At 40.0% G+C, this 18,734-nt stretch overlaps 3 protein-coding genes across 6 annotated transcripts; 1 reads left to right on the forward strand and 2 right to left on the reverse strand.

The window, feature by feature from the left end:
* Nucleotides 1–1,974: 1,974 nt before the first annotated feature.
* Nucleotides 1,975–3,046, reverse strand: LOC131318807 (uncharacterized). 2 transcript variants are annotated; one of them, XM_058348783.1, is made up of 3 exons: nucleotides 2,925–3,046; nucleotides 2,745–2,834; nucleotides 1,975–2,714 (listed from the first exon to the last, which is right to left on the reverse strand). In XM_058348783.1, the coding sequence occupies exons 1-3, from the start codon at nucleotides 2,973–2,975 to the stop codon at nucleotides 2,328–2,330; spliced, it is 528 nt and encodes a 175-aa protein (XP_058204766.1). In that variant the 5' UTR covers nucleotides 2,976–3,046; the 3' UTR covers nucleotides 1,975–2,327. The 2 variants fall into 2 exon arrangements, with proteins under 2 accessions (XP_058204766.1, XP_058204765.1); XM_058348782.1 differs by having other exon boundaries at nucleotides 2,052–2,714; nucleotides 2,745–3,040.
* Nucleotides 3,047–8,897: 5,851 nt separating this feature from the next.
* LOC131318804 (UDP-glucuronic acid decarboxylase 6-like) lies at nucleotides 8,898–15,425 on the reverse strand. 3 transcript variants are annotated; one of them, XM_058348777.1, is made up of 13 exons: nucleotides 15,363–15,425; nucleotides 14,685–14,786; nucleotides 13,356–13,442; nucleotides 13,033–13,120; nucleotides 11,626–11,717; nucleotides 11,040–11,104; nucleotides 10,866–10,954; nucleotides 10,529–10,606; nucleotides 10,347–10,440; nucleotides 10,164–10,230; nucleotides 9,999–10,062; nucleotides 9,876–9,916; nucleotides 8,898–9,550 (listed from the first exon to the last, which is right to left on the reverse strand). In XM_058348777.1, exons 1-13 carry the CDS (start codon nucleotides 15,405–15,407, stop codon nucleotides 9,365–9,367), a joined length of 1,098 nt encoding a protein of 365 aa, XP_058204760.1. In that variant the 5' UTR covers nucleotides 15,408–15,425; the 3' UTR covers nucleotides 8,898–9,364. The 3 variants fall into 3 exon arrangements, with proteins under 3 accessions (XP_058204760.1, XP_058204761.1, XP_058204762.1); XM_058348778.1 differs by lacking the exon at nucleotides 15,363–15,425 and adding an exon at nucleotides 15,158–15,320; XM_058348779.1 differs by lacking the exon at nucleotides 15,363–15,425 and adding an exon at nucleotides 14,948–15,075.
* Nucleotides 15,426–15,908: 483 nt separating this feature from the next.
* Nucleotides 15,909–16,259, forward strand: LOC131321196 (transcription factor TCP7-like). Its single transcript, XM_058352201.1, has one exon. It carries the CDS (start codon nucleotides 15,909–15,911, stop codon nucleotides 16,257–16,259), a length of 351 nt encoding a protein of 116 aa, XP_058208184.1.
* Nucleotides 16,260–18,734: the final 2,475 nt, after the last annotated feature.

The raw sequence follows: 18,734 nt of genomic DNA on the forward strand, positions 1-18,734 counted from the left end.
TTAACCCCCCAAAATTAAAAATATTATATTTTGACCCCAAACTGTGTCCTTGGCGTGTCCCCTATCAAAAAAAAATAATTATTGGACATGCCACGTGGCGTGTCCAATATGTGTCCCCGCCATGTTCCTGTGACCTCGTGTCCAATAAGTGGACACGGCCCCCTTTTGGAGTGTCGGTGCTTCATAGGTCCGGGGACATCTATTCTCATGAAGAAATTTCACTACATCCCATCGTCCATTTGGTCTATCATCTCAAACCTTTGTCACTTACCTCAGTTTCGGAGTGTTAACTTCTTTAAAAATAGGAACTTGTGATGTATTAGTTGGGCTTTATTTTATTTCACTTTTGAATGCAAATGGGTTTAATTGGGGACCACTTGAGAGAGGGAAAACATGTATGGGCATTGATCTGTTTACATTTTGCAATATTGACTGTGATGATCAGTAGTATTTTATGATATAGTGGTATTTTGTTTTTGGATTGCTATCTTACTGATTTCATGTTCCCCCAAGCAAAAATACTACTTGGAGTTGTTCATTGTTGTTTGGCCTCCCATGACTTAGATATGCACTCACTCTGTGCTTCTTTTGTTCCGTTAAAATGGTAATGGGCCAATGGCTGTGAGAGTTGATTGTTGCTGCCATGACTAAGGTGATTGTTTCACATAACTATTCTAGTAGTTTTAGTGCCACCCAACGGCTACATCAAAGTTGTTTCTTTATTGAATGCTGAATCCTTTTCTCCCTCTTATGGTCATACAATAGAAAGTCATGTGAGGGGAAAGGAGGCACAAGTTTATAAAATAGTGAGTCTTTTTTAATACAAGAGAAAGTAGGCATTGGTTTATGCTAGAAACTCATGGGATGGCTTGCTTTTAGGCCACAAAAATAGGTTGGATCGAATGCTCCTTTGAATTTTGGTTTCTCATATTCTTTGATTAGGGATACGGTTATTAGTGCATTTGTATACAGTATATTCCTTGGAAAATTATAGGTATTACCATGCTTTTTGGAGCCTATGGTAGGTCATTTTTTGTTTCTTTGCTTTTTGTTTTTGTTTTCCAATCTATTTTCATGCTTTGTTTGAATCATGCATAACTAAGGTGCATTCTACTGTTTGGATACACACTAATTTGATAAGATTGGTATTGCTACTTAATTCTTGTATTTGTCATTTTTAGAAGCCGCCTGGGCGAAGATCATCATGTGAACAACATGAGTCTTGTTTCAATAGGAAAAGGATGGACTGTCCAATATGCTGCTAGATTTTTCGTTGCCAATGGGTGAAGATTATTTGTTTGTGAATGCATCCTATCAACCTACCACACATTATTGCTGAAGCCTAACATTAATGTAGAATTGGAGTCCTTGGTTTTGGTCAAATGATTGCGAATGTATCTACTCTTGGTATTGATATTTGGACTGATCAATTGCATTTATATTTTTTGAATTCAGTCAAATTAGTATGGATTGCGTAAGGATTATGAGCTAGTATGTAGTAGCTCTTTAATTGTCAACTTAGCTTTGGCATTCATTCCACTGCCAACACAAAATTGGCAAATATAACTTATCTCTGTAGTAAATTTTGACAGTATAACATCTCCTCTCTCTGCACTACAGCATTTTGTTAAGCCACTTTTCAAGTATATACAATGCATTCCACACAAATTATTAGAACCCAAATGTGAACAATTGTACTAAGCACGGGATTTCGTGCGTAGCATGTGTTGTTTGGAAAGATGGGAAAAGTGTATAGAGTGTTAAATAATCCTAACACATAACAATCTTATTTATTTAGTGACTCACATATTGAATAAGTAAACTAAGCAATGTGTTGATCAAAAAAAAAAAAAAAAAGCAATGTGAGACTACTATTAATACTATATTCTAACATTCCCCCGCAAGCTGGAGACTCTCCAGCTTGTTACATAGCAACCAACGAAACAATTACCTTAACTACTAGCAGCAATCACTAAAACAACCAACTTGCTAAAACAACGACCAACGACCAACGAACGATTTCAACGACCAACGAATCAACGAACGAATTCAACGACCAACGAAATGACTTCAACGACCAACGTTTAGCACTACCACCAATCTTCCTCCCCATCTGGAGATTCTATGTGAGCAAGCGTAGCAGTGGCGGAAAAACCCGCAGCTGGAGACTGAATTGACATAAGGCGTTGGTATTCCTCTGCAGAGATAGTCACCACATTGTTGGCAGAAGAATGAGTAAGCTGTCCAGCATCCTGAGAGATCGCAACCTGATGAGCCCGAGAAAACCCATGAAGATAATAACAATACTCCACAGTATGATTGGTGCCCTAACAATAAGTACACAACTTGGAATCACAGTCGCGACCATGACCACCTCCCCCTGACATGCGACCTCCATGAACACCAAAACCAGAGTCACAACCATCAACACCTTGACCAAAACCACAACCACTAAATCCAGAATCACGACCACAATCAGTAAACCCAGAATCATGGCCACGACCACGGCCGCGGCTAAAGGAGGAGCCAAAACTACCAAAAACAGCGAAAGCTAATGCTAAGCGATCAAGAGAGGGGGCAGGCGTAGACACAGATACAAAAGACTGACGAAGGCGACTAAATACCTCACTAAGAGAAGGTAAATCTCGAGACCCCAAGAGCTGAGGACTAACAGGATCATAGGTGGATGATGCACCAGATATAAATCGAGCAACCTACATACGCTCATGCTGGTGTCGCATAACTTGAATGTCAGATGAAATAGGCTCACAAATATTGAGCTCCTCACAAATACCGCGAAATTTGGCATAGTAAGCCCCCAAAGATAAATCACCCTGGGGTATAGAAAAGAAGGACTGATGAAGATCATACGTCAGACGGAGATTGTTAACACCAGAATACATCTCCTGAGCCTGTGTCCATACCTTTTTGGCATTTTCTAAGAAAACAAACGTGCTAGCAATATGTTCTTCCATACTATTCCACAACTCAGATCGAATCTAGGCATCCTCAGATTCCCATGCCTTATAAGTAGAAGCAGTTTGTGTGTGTGTGTGGGGGGGGGGGGGGGGGGGGGTCATCAATCAGAAAATAATAACGTCTGGCCCAAATAATAAACTTTAACTGCTTTAGCCCAAACAACATAATTTTTACCATTCAATGGGGTGGAGGTAATAGAAAGCTTCTCCCGAAACCATGAAGAGTTGAACAAACTACCCATAATAGTAGAACCAGGATTGGAGCCAAAATCAGACTTTTGCTCAGATATTTTACCAAACAATTGAGAGACAACCAAAAAATAAAGAACTACCAAGCCTCAATCAACGAAACACCAACCAGAACAACTAATAACTAATCAACTGAGCGTTGAACAAAGTAATGCTAATACCCAACAGTATCAATAGCAATAAGACATTAACTAATGAATCTGGCAAACCCATAACTGCGATCAACAAATCAGATTGTATAGAAATTCAATTAAAAATAGCAGAAAGACTGTTAACGAAACTGGAAACAAGCGTACAATAACATATGCATATGGGAGAGACCGGATCTGATTAGCCATGAGTGATGAACAGTGCTCGCGTGAACAGTGTTCTCGATGAACAGTGTTCTCGATGAACAGTACTCGCATGAACAGTGTTCGCGTGAACAATAACAGTATGTGGTGATGGGTGGTGGGCGTGGGTTACGATTATGGTTAGGGTTAGGGTTGGATTAAGGGTGGCTCTGATACCATGTTGTTTGGAAGAATAAGAAAAGTATAGGGTGTTAAATAACCCTAACACATAATAATCTTATTTATATAGATGACTCACATTTTGAATAAGTAAACTAAGCAATGTGAGACTATTACTAATACTATATTCTAACATGAATTGTGACACTAGTATTAGATAAAGAACCAAACCCGCCTCTTGATGGGGATCGGGGTTTCTCGAATATACTGATATCCAAACCAAAAAATAGTAGAAGTGTAACAACTCCGATTTTTCATCGAATAAAAATCTCGTTGTTATTTCAAATTACTTATTTGCTCTTGAGTGGCTATATGATTTCTTGTTTGTTTTCGTCATAGTTAGATTTTGGTTATTTGTTAACTCTCGACTAGAAACCCTACTTGACCAATTTAGTTAGTTTCTAACCAACTAGTTGTTGGAACCAAACTCACCTAGTTACTAATTGAACCTTTTGAACCTTTGCCTTTACCCATTGGTCAATAGAAGTTAGGGTAATTTTTGTCCATTGGTTATTAACCACAAGGAGAATTATTATCCATTGGGTAATAGCCCAAATCTTCCTACTAAGTACAAGGATCCTATTTTATATTCAAGGGTTGATTTCCCATGTACTTTTAAGCATTAGAATATGTGGGTAAATCTAAACCCTAGATTTTTAGTACCCTAGTCAATAGATTAGTACTAATACTTTTGTTATAATCTAATGGGGAAATCTTAGGCTATATATTCTTGGTACCTAGGTGTATATAGGCATGTGTACATTTATACAATATTATATATGAGTATAGATTTCCTAGAGTACTCTATTTATTAGTTTAATGGGAACACGTGTCTAATTAGGATTGTTTAATGGTTATTGGATTTGGAAGAATCTTGTACTTTTGTACTTTTATATTATTATATATGCAAAGGAGAGAGAGAGAGGAGGAAAGAGGGAAGGAGATTTGGTTGTACCACACCATGATTTTCTTACGTCTTTCAAATCCATGGGTGTATCTTTCTTCCTAGCCAAGAATCTAACCTCCATTGTCCTTTTATGTTTGTTTAAACACCAAATCTTGTACATTATATCTTTCCCTCCATCAAATCTTCCATAATCCAATCCTTGGTACAATCTAGCCATGCAAGCCTAAGATCTTATTTGGGTTTTATAGCCTTATACCTAAAGATTTGGATTTGACAAAGCATGGCATGCTTTGATGTGAGTTGATGGAGCAAATCCATGGGAGATATAGAGAGAGAGAGAGGGCCGGCCTTGTGAGAGGAGAGGGAGCCAAGGTTTTGCCTATAAATAGCAAGCCATTCCAGGCATTCAACTCACACCTTCCATTCTTCAACTTCTCTCTCTAGAATTTCTTTGTTCTTGCTTTGTTCTTCTTGTTCTTGAGTTTTTCTTGTGTTCTTCAAGAAACTCATCCAAAGCCGCCACTAAGCCGTTACTCGACCACCCTTCGATCCAAAAAGTTTAAGTAGTTTAGTCAAGAAGAAGTTTCAAAAGAAACCATTCTCTTTCGAAGCTCCCGAATGCATACCGTAGGAAGTTACTCTGTCCAACCGCCGATCACCGTCCGTAAGCCATTACTACTGCCTAGAAGAACGGTAAGGAAATCCTTACTTACTCTTTATTTACTTTCCATCTCAAGTATAACGTATGTTGTTTTGATCTCCAAGAAAGAACGATTTTCGAAAAGTTAAAACTTTACTATTTGGATCGAAGTATTCGTATTTTTGATATTTCAAGGAGTTTGAGTTGCATATGTGAATTGATTATGTTACTTGTGGTATATTATAGAATTGGATGATCTTGTTAGAATGTTTCATGCTTACTTTTGTCCTATCGCGGAGTCTTTGCATGTAAACGAGACACAATAACCGAGAAAGTAGAAACATGGCACCTAGGGTGCGATTAATGAAAGGAAATGTATTCCGAGGAATGAAATATTTTTGAAACTACATTATGACCAGTTTTGGTGCATAATGTGAGTTGTGTGTATATGTGCCAATGGTAACCCGGCGCGGTGGAACCATTGTAAGGATACTCGGGAGACCGGCGCGGCGGAACCGAGGTAGGGTGTGTGGCTTGGTTATCCGTGGTACAGAGCCAATGCAATTGTGTGCCAATGGGAACCCGGCGCGGCGGAACCATTGTGAGGATACTCGGGAACCCGGCGCGGCAGAATCGAGGTTGGGTGTGTTAAACAAATGATTTTTGAAAGATGGAAGGTATGTGAAAATGTTGAGACGGTCTACGATGAGTTGCGTAGGAGAAATTCAGAAAATCTTGGACACCAACGATAGTTGATTAACGAATATGGATGTGTCATTGTTAGCTGTGTATACATGTATCATGTGGAAATCGATGATTGTATAACCTGTTGTTTGTAAGTTATGGGTTAGCGGGTATGGGATTGTTCTGCTGAGCTTTTGTAGCTCATGGTGTTACCTTTGGTGACCCTGACATATTATATCGGTGGTGAAGCTGGTATAATGTGTCAGACCTTGTAGATGTTCAAGACGAACAGTTCACTGTGGAAGCTTTTGGAGCAGAGGAGCTTGCTAGGATGGAGGAGCAAGCAGAGTAGTATTAGGAACCCTAGTTTCCTTCCTGGTTGAATAAATGTACCTTTTACTTATGATGTATTTATGATGTAATAATGAGCCAGACTCTCTTTATTATGTAATAAATGCCTCATTAACGTACCCAAAATTCGGGGGGTTGCAAGAAGTCAAGAATGAAAATAAATTGATGCTTCTATTTAGAAGTTTAATAAGCTCAATTGATATTCTTAAGATATTAAATAGTGTAATTGATAACATTTGCTAATTAAGGAGGTAATTATTTACATATATAACTAGGGTCTGGTTCTGCTCACAAAACATTTGACACAACATTTGCGTAGGACCCCACGCAAATGATCGGAACCGTTTAATTTATTATCATCTCAAGGTGTTGACCAAAAAGGGACAAATGTACGTATCTTCTTTCTATCACCAAATCTTTTGTCGGGTAACCATCCCAATATTCGAATCATAAATATTGAATAATTAGTTATTCTTATGGTTTTTCGAATTGTTTTTACACCATTTAAACCATCTAAATTAGAACTTTTGAATGGTACATTGAAGAATATACATTTGTCTTTTAGATCGGGAAATGGGAATGGAGGGAGCATAAACAATACATGTAGATAACAGGAGGAGAAAAGACCAAACCATGGACCAGACCAGAGCTATTGGGATGCTATAAGAGCTAGTATTATAGTCAAGTCAAGCCATACTCTAAAGCAATGTAATATGTAGGAATTAGATTTAACCTGTAAAGACCCGTAATTTCGTTTAATAGAGTTAAATTGTTTCGTAAATGATAATTGCGAATATTATTTAGATAATTGTTTGAAGGGTTCAATGTGTAAGAGTTTGAAAGATTTGGGTGAATGGGTAATATGCATTTGTGTGAGTATATAAGGGAAGAGTGTGAGAAATACACTCACACCCCTCATTCTCATCTCCTGTTCTCCCCTCTCTCCTCTCGGCTCTCTTCCTCTCTATTACATTCTCACCAAATTTCATCCAAATAACCCAAAAACCCACTCAAAACTACCTCCAATCCTTCATTCCTTCGCGTAGTGGAGCTCGTTTCTCGTTGGTTTGAGCTCGGTGGAGGCGTATCCCATCCGATTCCAAGGCTTGGAGCTAGGGCTTGGAAAGCTCTTTGATTTTGTTCTTTAATCCCGAGGTAGGGAGTTCTAACTTGCAATATATGTTTATGACTTGTTTCTTGTAACTTGATTCTTGCAATTGATTGTTGTTGTTGTTGTTGCTGTTGAGAAACCCACGAAAATCAGCTGAAAATCTGCTCGAAATGAATTGTTGTCGATACCTTTAGTATTGTTATCGATACCTTTGTGTTTCAAAGCCCAGAAAAATCACTTGTTATCGATACCTTTTGTCCTAGGTATCGATACCCTTGCGTCTGGAATCCTTCTCGGCCAAATGGTATCGATTCCATTTTCCTTGGTATCGATACCTGTTGCTTAACTCCAGCTTTTGTTGTTTTGCTTCTTACCTCACCGTGTTGATTTTCAATCACTTCTAACCTCCTCAAATACCTCCAAAATGACTCTTAACTTGGTTACTCGTATTCTAATGACTTCGTTGAACGTATTCATAACTTTAAAGCTCGTTTGGACATGATTTACAAGAATCACTTTATGTATCAAAGTTGGATTTGAATGATACGAACGTGATGGTAAATAGGATTTTGGAACTTTGCGGACACAACGTGAACATTCAGGACTCATCGACGGGTGAGTGCCTGGCAGAGGACATCGGGGTCCTTTAATTGGCCCGGCAGGAGCAATATGCTCGTATTGGATACTTCAGGACCACCCTATGGGTGAGGTGCCTGACAGAGGATATCGGGGTCCTTTAATTGGCCCGCCAGGAGTTTCGGCTCATGACACAGGTATGAGACACGTTTGACACATGGTACTTTCAATGGTTATTCGTTGAAAACACATGATTGGTTTTGGAAACGAAAAGTTGGAATTGGATTGCTATTGTTGCCTTTCCATTTAATCTTGTGGCCTTTGTTCATCTTGTGATCGTTCCTACATTTCATATGCATACATTGTTAGATTAGAGCTTTCTACTGGGCTAGTGTAGCTCAAATCTTACATTATTTTTCAAGTACTAACCCAGAGCAGTAGTTTCATGTATGGAGTGCATAGATGTGAACATTCTTTTGGAAGCTAACATTGAGGAGTTACTAAGTCATCTTTGTGATTTTTCTTTTGGAAGATGTATTCGTAACTCTATTTGTAAATCTTTTGATTAAAGAATATTGCAAGTTCTTAACACTGGTTTGATATTCAGTACTTATGTTGATTTGAGCCATGGAGCCAAAGATGTACTTTTTGGAAACATTTGGATGTTGAAGTGTTATTAAGGAAATGAGAATGTTAAACTCTTTTGGAGTATTGTACGGATTATTGGGAGGTTTTATGTATGAAAATCCCTTGTATTTATGTAGAAAATTGAGGGTGCGACATAACCCTTCTACCAAAATTTTCGGGGCGGACTATTTTAAACTAAAGAAAGTGAGTAATCAAAACATGACAACGTAAAAAAATCTTTACTGCAAACCTGAGAAAAAAGTATAGTAAAACTTTATTTAGGTATTAGTATTATTAATCAAAAAAGAGAGTTGCACAATTTCTTTTGTTATGGTCTACAAAACAATGAAGCCTGATGCACAATTTATTCTGGATTGTTTACACTTGAAAGAAAGCAGGAGGAAAAGGAGGAGTTGGCATGGAAAGCCACATTTAGCTTATATAGCATGTGAGGCTGTAGTAAAGTTCAGGCCTTCTTTGGGACACAAAGCCGCTGGCGGAAATCCTCCTCCATGAAAGGAACACCATCTCTCAACTTGATCTTCGGTTCCCAACCTAACAACTCTTTGGCCTTACTAATGAAGCCTGATGCACAATTTATTCTGGATTGTTTACACTTGAAAGAAAGCAGGAGGAAAAGGAGGAGTTGGCATGGAAAGCCACATTTAGCTTATATATATATATATATATATATATATATATATATAGCATGTGAGGCTGTAGTAAAGTTCAGGCCTTCTTTGGGACACGAAGCCGCTGGCGGAAATCCTCCTCCATGAAAGGAACACCATCTCTCAACTTGATCTTCGGTTCCCAACCTAACAACTCTTTGGCCTTACTAATGTCTGGCTTTCTCTGGCGAGGATCATCAGGTGTGTTTTCCACAGTCAAGATCTTTACCTTAGGATTGATTATCTGCAAGATTGCAATTTTCTTTTCAGTTAGTTTCGCTTGCTTTACATATAAGCACAATTTGTGATGGACTGGATGAGGCACCACGGCTCTGTCTGGTTCATGGATTTGTACAGGGGATTGGCGGAGGAAAAGAAAAAAATGAGGGAAAGCAAAAAAGATATTTTCTCTCTCTTTATTATCTGCTAGCATTTTTCTTTACCTTGCTGCTTCCCTCCCTATATTCCTCGCCAAATCTATGATCGAAGAACAGCCTATGGCTACAATAACTACATGGAATACATCCCAGTGACAATTATAAACTGAAGTACGAAAGATCTGAACTAACCTCCTTCACAGTTTCAGCGAGTTCAAGCATTGTAAATTCACCTAAAACAACATAAGAATTCAGCAACATCAATAGAAAATAGAGGACTATAATCATTGTGCATTAAATAAGTAGTATATTAACCTGGATTGCCTATGTTAATTGGTCCGGTATGTTCTCCATCCATAAGTCGAACAAGACCATCAACCTGCAATTTAAGCCAAGACAAACGAAGACAAATAATTTTAGAACACTGCTTCAGTCGAATTGAATGGCTGCCGGTTGATCATCTTATGTACTCTCACATACCATGTCAGACACATAACAAAAGCTCCGAGTTTGTGTCCCTGGCAATTGAACAGTCAAAGGCTCTTCACTACATAATGGGAACATAATGAGACAGTGTATGAGCAAGAGACCGACGGAAGGGGCTCGAGCAATTTTTTTAATATTTTATATTTCTACAAGGTCCACAAAATACTGAGGCATTACCGGATTGCTTGAGCTATGAAATTGCTGACGACGCGCCCATCGTCAATGTTCATGCGGGGTCCGTAAGTATTGAAGATCCTAGCAATCCGTATTTCTGCTCACCATTTTCAGAGAGTAAGAAATTGCATTAGGACACTGTTCTACGGAAATTTTTTTTCCCAGAGAGAGAGAGAGAGTTTTACCTATTCCATGCTGCCTATGGTAATCAAACATCAAAGTCTCAGCTACTCGCTTCCCCTCGTCATAACAACTCCTAACACCTAACAATACACGTTGAGAAACATCATTTTCCATGCAGCAAAAAATCACCTCTCATGTAACTATAACATATTATTTATAATAACACATTATTTGGAGGATAGACAGCCGTTGCTATAACTAAACTAACACTCATGAGGAAAAAAAACCAGCTTAATAGTTAACACCAAGTTCTCGACACATCCTTCCGACAAATTAACGCAAGTACATCCACTCCGGGTGCGATTATACAGATGTAAAATGTCCTTATGGTAAATATACCTATAGGGTTAACATTGCCCCAGTAGCTCTCAGTCTGGGGATGCTCAAGTGGATCTCCATAAACCTCAGAAGTCGAGGTAAGTAAAATCCTGTTGGTCATTATCATAAATTTTAGTGAAACGATAATTCGGTAAAAAACTGAAAACAAAAAAAGTGGTAAGAAAGGCTTCCAACCTTGCTCCAACTCGCTTTGCAAGTCCCAACATGTTCAATGTCCCCATCACATTTGTCTTAATTGTCTGTCAAATACCATCCATTTAATTAAAAGCTGGAAAATACAAAACTCAGATTACGCACGTTGAAGAAAGCACATTTTGGAAAGTCAAAAAAAGAACACTTTTGGTAAATGAGGATGCATCCTTTGTTGAAAGAGACAGGATGCCATTATAAGCAATGAAGCAAATACTAGGCAATTATGACAGGCAGGTTAGACAAGAATTGTTATCAATGGTGTTCGGTTTTAGTTGAGTTTTGGGCGATAACAAGAAGAGGGGAAAAAAATGAAGGCTTCATAGTAGACAGCTTCCACAGTAACCGATAATTGGTTCAAACAGAGGGTCGTGAATGGGGAGAACAGAAAAGAAAGAAACATTCTAAAAAGACTAAATGAATATGATACTGTAAGACACTGATTACGCTCTACCGTATTCAGTACAATGCGATCAAGCGAAATTGTGAGAGAGAGACAGAGAGATTCTCAATCTATAAACATATTCATTGCTATGAGATTTCGTCTGAATAGCATACGCATACTGCACACCTTTACGGGATTGTGTTTGTAGAAGATTGGAGAAGCAGGACAAGCAAGATGATATATCTGATCAACTTCAAGAAACAATGGCTCTGTGACATCTGAACAGCAGAAAAACAGAATCTTAAGAGATGAATCTAGAGTGAAGTACGATGAACATAATAAAAAAGGTAAAAGGTATTGGGTTCATAAGAAACAAGATGAATGCAGTACTGAAGTTACACTAGCTTTTGATATGCAGCTACATATCCAGACTCGACTGAGGCTTGGATGTATCATGTATGCACAACGAGCTAATTACCAGGTAGCTTAAGTACTATTATTCTTTAAGTAGAACATTTTTGCAGAAAATTCGAGGTCGGATTGTCTAGCTCTTACAAAGTAGAACATGTCCCGCGTCGCGCAAACTTTTTCCAATTAGTTTTGTCACTCATTCCACTTCTCTCCAACATTTATTTTTGTTTCAAAAACAGCCTCTTAGATGAAGAAGTATCGGAAAAAGCAAGAAGTTCAACCAAACTCTGAACATGAATTTAGTGCCCTAAAAGAATCAATCATCAATTTAGAGAGTTTAGAGCAGTACACAGTCCATTTAGAAACCTTTTGGGATTAGACTGGATTGGCATGTTTCATTCCAAACAAAGAAGGATGAGAAAGCACTAATGGTGTTTGATTAGCCCCATCAAATCAGTCATGCAGGAAAGCAAATTGATCGGTAAGCATTTTTCCTCATTTGTGCATTCAGTAGCTACATCTTGCAAGATTTTACTCTGATGTTCTCTTTTGAAGCTAACACTCCGAAATGCTTGGCTGTTACTTTTACAGGTGTAAAGTTGTATGTGTTTCTCGTGGTAACATTGTAACTAGTACTAGTGGTGTAAGAGATTATTGCCCCATAAATGTTAATTCGTGAATCATGGGCAATAGTCCTATTGGATTAATATTGAGGGGATCAACAATACCACATCGCTCAATGGAGAGAGTATCCATGTTTTGTGGAATATTATATCCCATGATACTTAATTCTAGCCGCAAAAGTTCCAACCAAACATACGACATGTAGTCCTCATGGAATTTCAGTTCAATATCATGCTTTAATAAGGAAAGACAAATAGGTCTTCATCAGTACCGGCTGTAACTTTGGGGGTCTGAAGCGAATCCCCCATACGGGGCCCTTCATATATCATCAGAATTTTTTTTATAACGCTAACCTTTAAAAGATCACAAAAATTCTAAACAACATAGTATGGTTGCAAGACTCATATTTTATGACAAACAAAAGAAGTTATGATTCAAACACTTTTCGAAAAAAAATAAGACACTTCAGTCAAATTCAGTTATAGAAAACAATAAAATTGTAAGAGAAGTTCATTTAGAAGCCTGAGAGAATTTACAAGTTATAAGACAAAGGCATACCATGACGAATAAGCTCAAATCGTGGATGACCAATCCATTGTTTTAGGTTGTCCTTTGAGCCAGTGAAGTAGTTATCAACAACAATCACCTGAGCCAGAGTAAACATGAAAATTTGTTGAACATGAATCTTTTACATGGGAAGCAAATGCATTTGATCTTAGGGAGTGCATGTATATATGTTATAATGTCAATTAGCTGCTCCCTACTGACGAAAAAGTCCTACCTTTCTAGGGAACATACACATCCTGCAACTTGGGAACCTCTAAATAAAATTAACTCCCATTTGTGTTCTGACGTGTAAGATAACTCCAAGAGGTACATACCTCATTCTTTTCATTTTGCATCAGTCTATCAACTAGGTGAGACCCAATGAACCCAGCTCCTCCAGTAATCAAAATTCTCATGTTAGCCTGTAATTAATGTTGCACGAACCAAAGGAAAGAGAATATAAGAAGCAAATGGTAAGGATGCTTGTACTGATTGCTGACTCTCAAGGGGGCAAAAAGGAAATATCGCTGAAAAACATATTGGTACTGAAAATTCTTCTCTTAACAAAATACAACCCAGTGGAGGTATGTAAAAATAAAATATAAATTGCAGTTAATGTTATAGACTAATGGATCTCTAGATGCAAATCTTGATCGCAACGCTTTATATAAATCCTTCATCCTCAAATTTGTATCAACCCTCAATAAATAGTTAGACCACCAAAAGAGAGGTGTTAATGGCTCACACTGCACAGGTGCAGTGCACACTCAATTTTGGTAGAGATCCAATTTCGATACATAACCAGCATAGGATCCAATTTCGATACATATCAATGTTCTCCGGGCTGAATAACACAATTTCAGCACAACTTCCGAGGAACCTTATATTGGACCATATTTAGGAAAGATATAATATCTGAAGCTAATTCATTGATATGTGTTGAAAACAGATGAATTCCATTTTATTGTGAAAACAGTTAATCAGGAATCAAAATGTTCAGGCGACCATGAAGCTGCTTAGATCCCAAGATCTGATGATCACCACCTGACCTGAAGAGAACACCCCCAAAAATGGTTTTCCACATGCAATTGGAAGCGGTCAAGTTGTAATGCATACAGCTAACATAATGCAAAAATGAGGATGGTAAACTTTAGTCTGAAATATGATTAAAAAAAAAAATTTCTGAGATCAGACACTAAAAACAATGCAAATCATGATCCCCTCTTGTGATGATCAGATGGAAAATAGGACCCATCATTATCCTACTTGAAAAACCCAAACCGAACCATCCATATTTTATGTCTCCATAAGTACATTAACCATGAAAAAAATTAGATTGATCGGACATCAATATACAGTAGAATGAACCATATTAGTCTTAATAGCAATGAATGTTCAGTTACTCTTTCAAGACATAGTTTGGAAAAATGACGGCCCAGGACGTGTTTTGATAATTAATACCCGCTAAGGACAAGCTAAGAACATTTGTTAATGCTAGTTACCAAAAAAAAACATTTGTTAATGCTGAAAATGTCCTTGGCGGGTATTAATTATCAAAAAACGCCCATGCCACGTCTTTACCGCTGTCCGATCATGTGATTTGTTACATGAAAGATTTGCATATACAAGAATCGACAAATGATAAAAACAGGATTGCATATCACCAGGAAAAATTTGGCACTTCGCAGAGGAGAAGGGTTTGGTGGGGATTTTGTTGTTTGCCCATTTGTAGCCATTGCTGATAACCCTTCCTTGAAGTTCAAAACCTAATTCACAACAGCATAAAACTCAGAGATCAAACAAGTTACTCCCAATTCAACTCCAACATAAGTTTTGACGAAAATTAAACAACACCCTCCAAATCAAATCTCAAATCAGAAAATCAGTAACCCAATTTCAAAATCACAGGGGAATCCAAAAAACAAACCTTTTGGTAAGAAAACAACAAGAAATTAAATTATATTCACCGCGTAAACATTTTTTTCCCTCCAAATCAATTAGATTGCTGACATTTTGCACAATCTAATTGGTTTGAAGAAAAATAATGTTTACATCCGGTGTATATAATTTAATCTCAAACAAAAAATCAGGTTCGAATCACCTGATTCTACAAAAAAAAAAAAAAAATTGCCAATACCGAGATTAGGCTCTGATAGAGACAATTGCAAAGATTGGAACTTTATGCAACTGAATTGCCAGAGAAGAATGAGAACATATTTAAGGGAAACTCAGCTACCAACCAGAGAGAGAGAGAGAGAGAGAGAGAGAGAGCTTCAAAAGCAAGGAAAGGGGAGGTGGAAAACAAAGCTTGAATGGAACGAAACCCGGGACTCTTTACACACCTCAGATCTAACTCTCGGAATCACGTAGGAGTAGCTTCTAATCATAGTCGAATAAACTATGGAATTAAAATGTTACCTAAACTTTCACTCAAATGTTACAGAAACACTTAAATTTAAATTTATTTTAATTAAACATCTATATTAATAAAAACTTTTTAATTTAGGCCCCTATCGTTACTCTCTTGCCCTCCTTCAAACCCCTATCGTTACACTCCGTCCATTTCGTCCTCAAAATCGTTGACGTGGCTTAACTTAACTTTTAAGTGGCCCACTGCACATGTCTACAAACAGGGGACGAAGCACCCAATCCAAACCCCACCCTTTTACTTTACCACCATCCTCTTACTGAGACCAGCTTTAGTTTCTCTTTTGATCTTGCCCTCTATTCCGCTAAGCCGACACCTCCATCATCGCCGCCACCGGCACCACCCCCGCCTCCTTCTCCACCGTCTCCGTCCCCCTCCGCCACAACTCCTCCTCCTCCATCTCCGCCTCAACTCCTCCTCTTCCATCTCCGGCTCCCTCGACCACAAACCCTCCTTACAAATGCCCTTCCTCCTCAGCAAACGTCTCCGCTCCGACGACCACGACGCCGTCAATAAACACACCGTCTCCGCCGCCGCCGCAATTGGAGGTGGATTCTGGGCTATTCCTGCGTGGCTTAACTTTGGGCAAGTCTGTAGCTTCGCAGCGGCGGCCCGGCCGGATATGGTGGTCTTGCAGCACAGCAGGCTTCGTTTTCCGAGAGATTTTTTTAGCAGCAGCCCATGGGGGAGGCCCGGAGGCATCGGCGACTCGGCGGCTAGGGTTGGGAATTACCTCCTGATAGCTCAGGACACTGTGTGGCCCATGATATCTAGTTCGAGTCCTTCCTCTGTTGGTTCAGTGGCTTCCTAGCCTTCTCCACGTAGCTTGCACAGTGAGCACACGACTAAGACCTAGCCGGGGGTTGCCCGGCAAGGCCCTCCGGCGAGAGGATAAGTATGTGCAAGAAGAAAGGGAAGAGACTTGGGTTTTGAGTGGGTATTCCCGTGTATCAGTGCGTACCTCCCCAGAGGCGTTATCCTTTGGTATTTATAGAGCCTCCCTGACTTGCTCTCCAAGCACGGGCCAGGCGACGTCACAGTGACGTCATTGAACAGATCTGGTAACCGTTTCTAGGGGTGAGCTAGTACTCCAATGCGCGTTCTCGATTATCTCTTGGCATAACCGTCTCCGCGCGTGGGTGGGCACGTGGCCGCGCAGGTGGCTGAGCCCATAAGAACCTGTCGGTTGCCGAGCTTGAAGGGAAGCCGAGCCCGAAGGGAATTCGGGCTAGGCGAACGTCGTCTGCGGAGCAGCCCCCAAATGGTGGCCGAGCTTGACACAAATCCTCTCCGTCGCCGGACGCAAGGCAAAGGCAGAACCGACGACTGGTACGCCTCGGCTGAGGTCGAGCCCCGGTGGAGTGGGTCAGCTGCCCCGTGCGGCAGCTGGCGGTGGCAGAGGAGTAGAGGTGGTCCCTGGTGTAATTGCGGTTGAGCTCGGCCTGCTACAATAGCCCCTCAATCTCAGCCGTCGCCGAGCGCACGGTTGGGATTGATGTTAAAATTTGGCCGAGCCTTCTTAACGCCGAACATGGATTACGGTTGCTGGGCAGAATTTGGCCGAGCCTAAGCACTTTTCAACAAACCGTAACGGACAAGAACCAACGGAGGCACGCCAGGTGTCTATCTCTGGTTGAGTATGGCTAACAGGGAAACGGCTGGCACACGTGCAGCTCTGCAAGTCTAACCTGTCATCGCCACGTGTCGAGCGCTTACTGGCCATCCGTTCGGCGGTGTAATGATGGGCAGGAAGTTCGAACTTCCAACCCTAGCCCTATATAAAGGACGACGAGATGAGAGAGAGAGGTTACAAACTCTCTCTCTCTAGAACTCCATAGCCAGAGCTTCGTTTGTCTTCCTTTCCAGATTTCCAGAAGATTCAATCACCAATCCTTGCAAAAGCTTCAGGTACTTCTTCGACTCTGATTTCTCCTTTCATTTTTGTAATTTTCAAGCCTTTTCCCTTGCGATTCTGGGTTTTTCAAAGGGTTTTTGTTCTGTGTGAACAGTACGAAGGTTGAGATGGACGACTGTTCATCTTCGCCTTCATCCTGTTCTTTCGAGCCCCAACTTTGTCATTGGTTGGGTTTGGCCGACGCCGAGCCCAGCGATTAGAGTCTTAGATTCTCCCGAGCTTGAATCTCCATAGGACGAAGATAGGGTGGGCCAGTAGGGTAGCCGAGCGTAGGGAGATCCTCATCCGTCGCCGACGATAAGGTTTCTCATCATCTGTGTAGGGGGATGAAAACAATTGATGCTTCAGATCAACTGGATTGCAACGGCTTATTCGTGCCTCTTCACCGGAACCCTAGCTTGACGTCTGAACCCTAATCTGCAAAATAGACAGGGGGTGAGTGCACCTTTGCCTCTCGTGGCAAAGGCCCTCCGATGCCTTTGTTAGTATCTCGTACTAGAAAACTCAACCCTAATTATCAGTAGGAAAGCAATAATAATGCAATGTATTGCGTACCTTTTACCTCTAGGTTTACCTCATATTTATAGATTTATGGATGCTTGCTGTCCAAGCATCCTTGTTGCCATAGGATTCCTAACTCGTATAGGAAACCCAGGATATCAAGGAGTCTCGTTTCCTTTATCAGTTTATGGAAAAGAGTCCTTTTAGGATTCTTTTTCATTAAGAGCCGAACATCCCATACTCGTTGGGTATCTTTATCAGATCCTATATTCTTGGGATCTTTATCCCTTTATGGGACATGACTACTCTGGAATCTTCCAGAGTATTCCCTCTGCTCCTACTCTCGATTGGAGCTCCTTCTTTGTTCGGCTATCTCATGGCCGAACAGACTACCTGGACCAGGGACTTCACATGTAACTTGGTCCAATCGTAATCAAAATGTCTCCTATCTGCCGAACAGATAGTTTACACCAGTGACTTGTCATGTCATTGGCCTTTATTCAGCCGAACAGATTACATGGACCAAGGACGTCACATGTCATTTGTAGGTGGACAAATTCAAGTAGTGCTTTGAACAGCACTGGAATGCAGCGGCTTCACGTGCCTCTTGAACGTAACCCTAATTTGTCAAAGAAATCCTTATCCTGCAAAACAGACAAGGAGTGAGTGCACCTTTGCCTCTCGTGGCAAAGGCCCTCCGATGCCTTTGTTAGTATTTCGTACTAGTGATCAAACCCTAATTATCAGTAGGAAAGCAAATAGAATGCAGTGTATTGCGTACCCCTCACCTCTAGGTTTACCTCATATTTATAGATTTACGGATGCTTGCTGTCCAAGCGTCCATGTTACCATAGGATTCCTAACTCGTAT

Source organism: Rhododendron vialii, chromosome 3a (genome assembly GCF_030253575.1).
Source record: "Rhododendron vialii isolate Sample 1 chromosome 3a, ASM3025357v1".
Classification (NCBI taxonomy): Eukaryota; Viridiplantae; Streptophyta; class Magnoliopsida; order Ericales; family Ericaceae; genus Rhododendron; species Rhododendron vialii.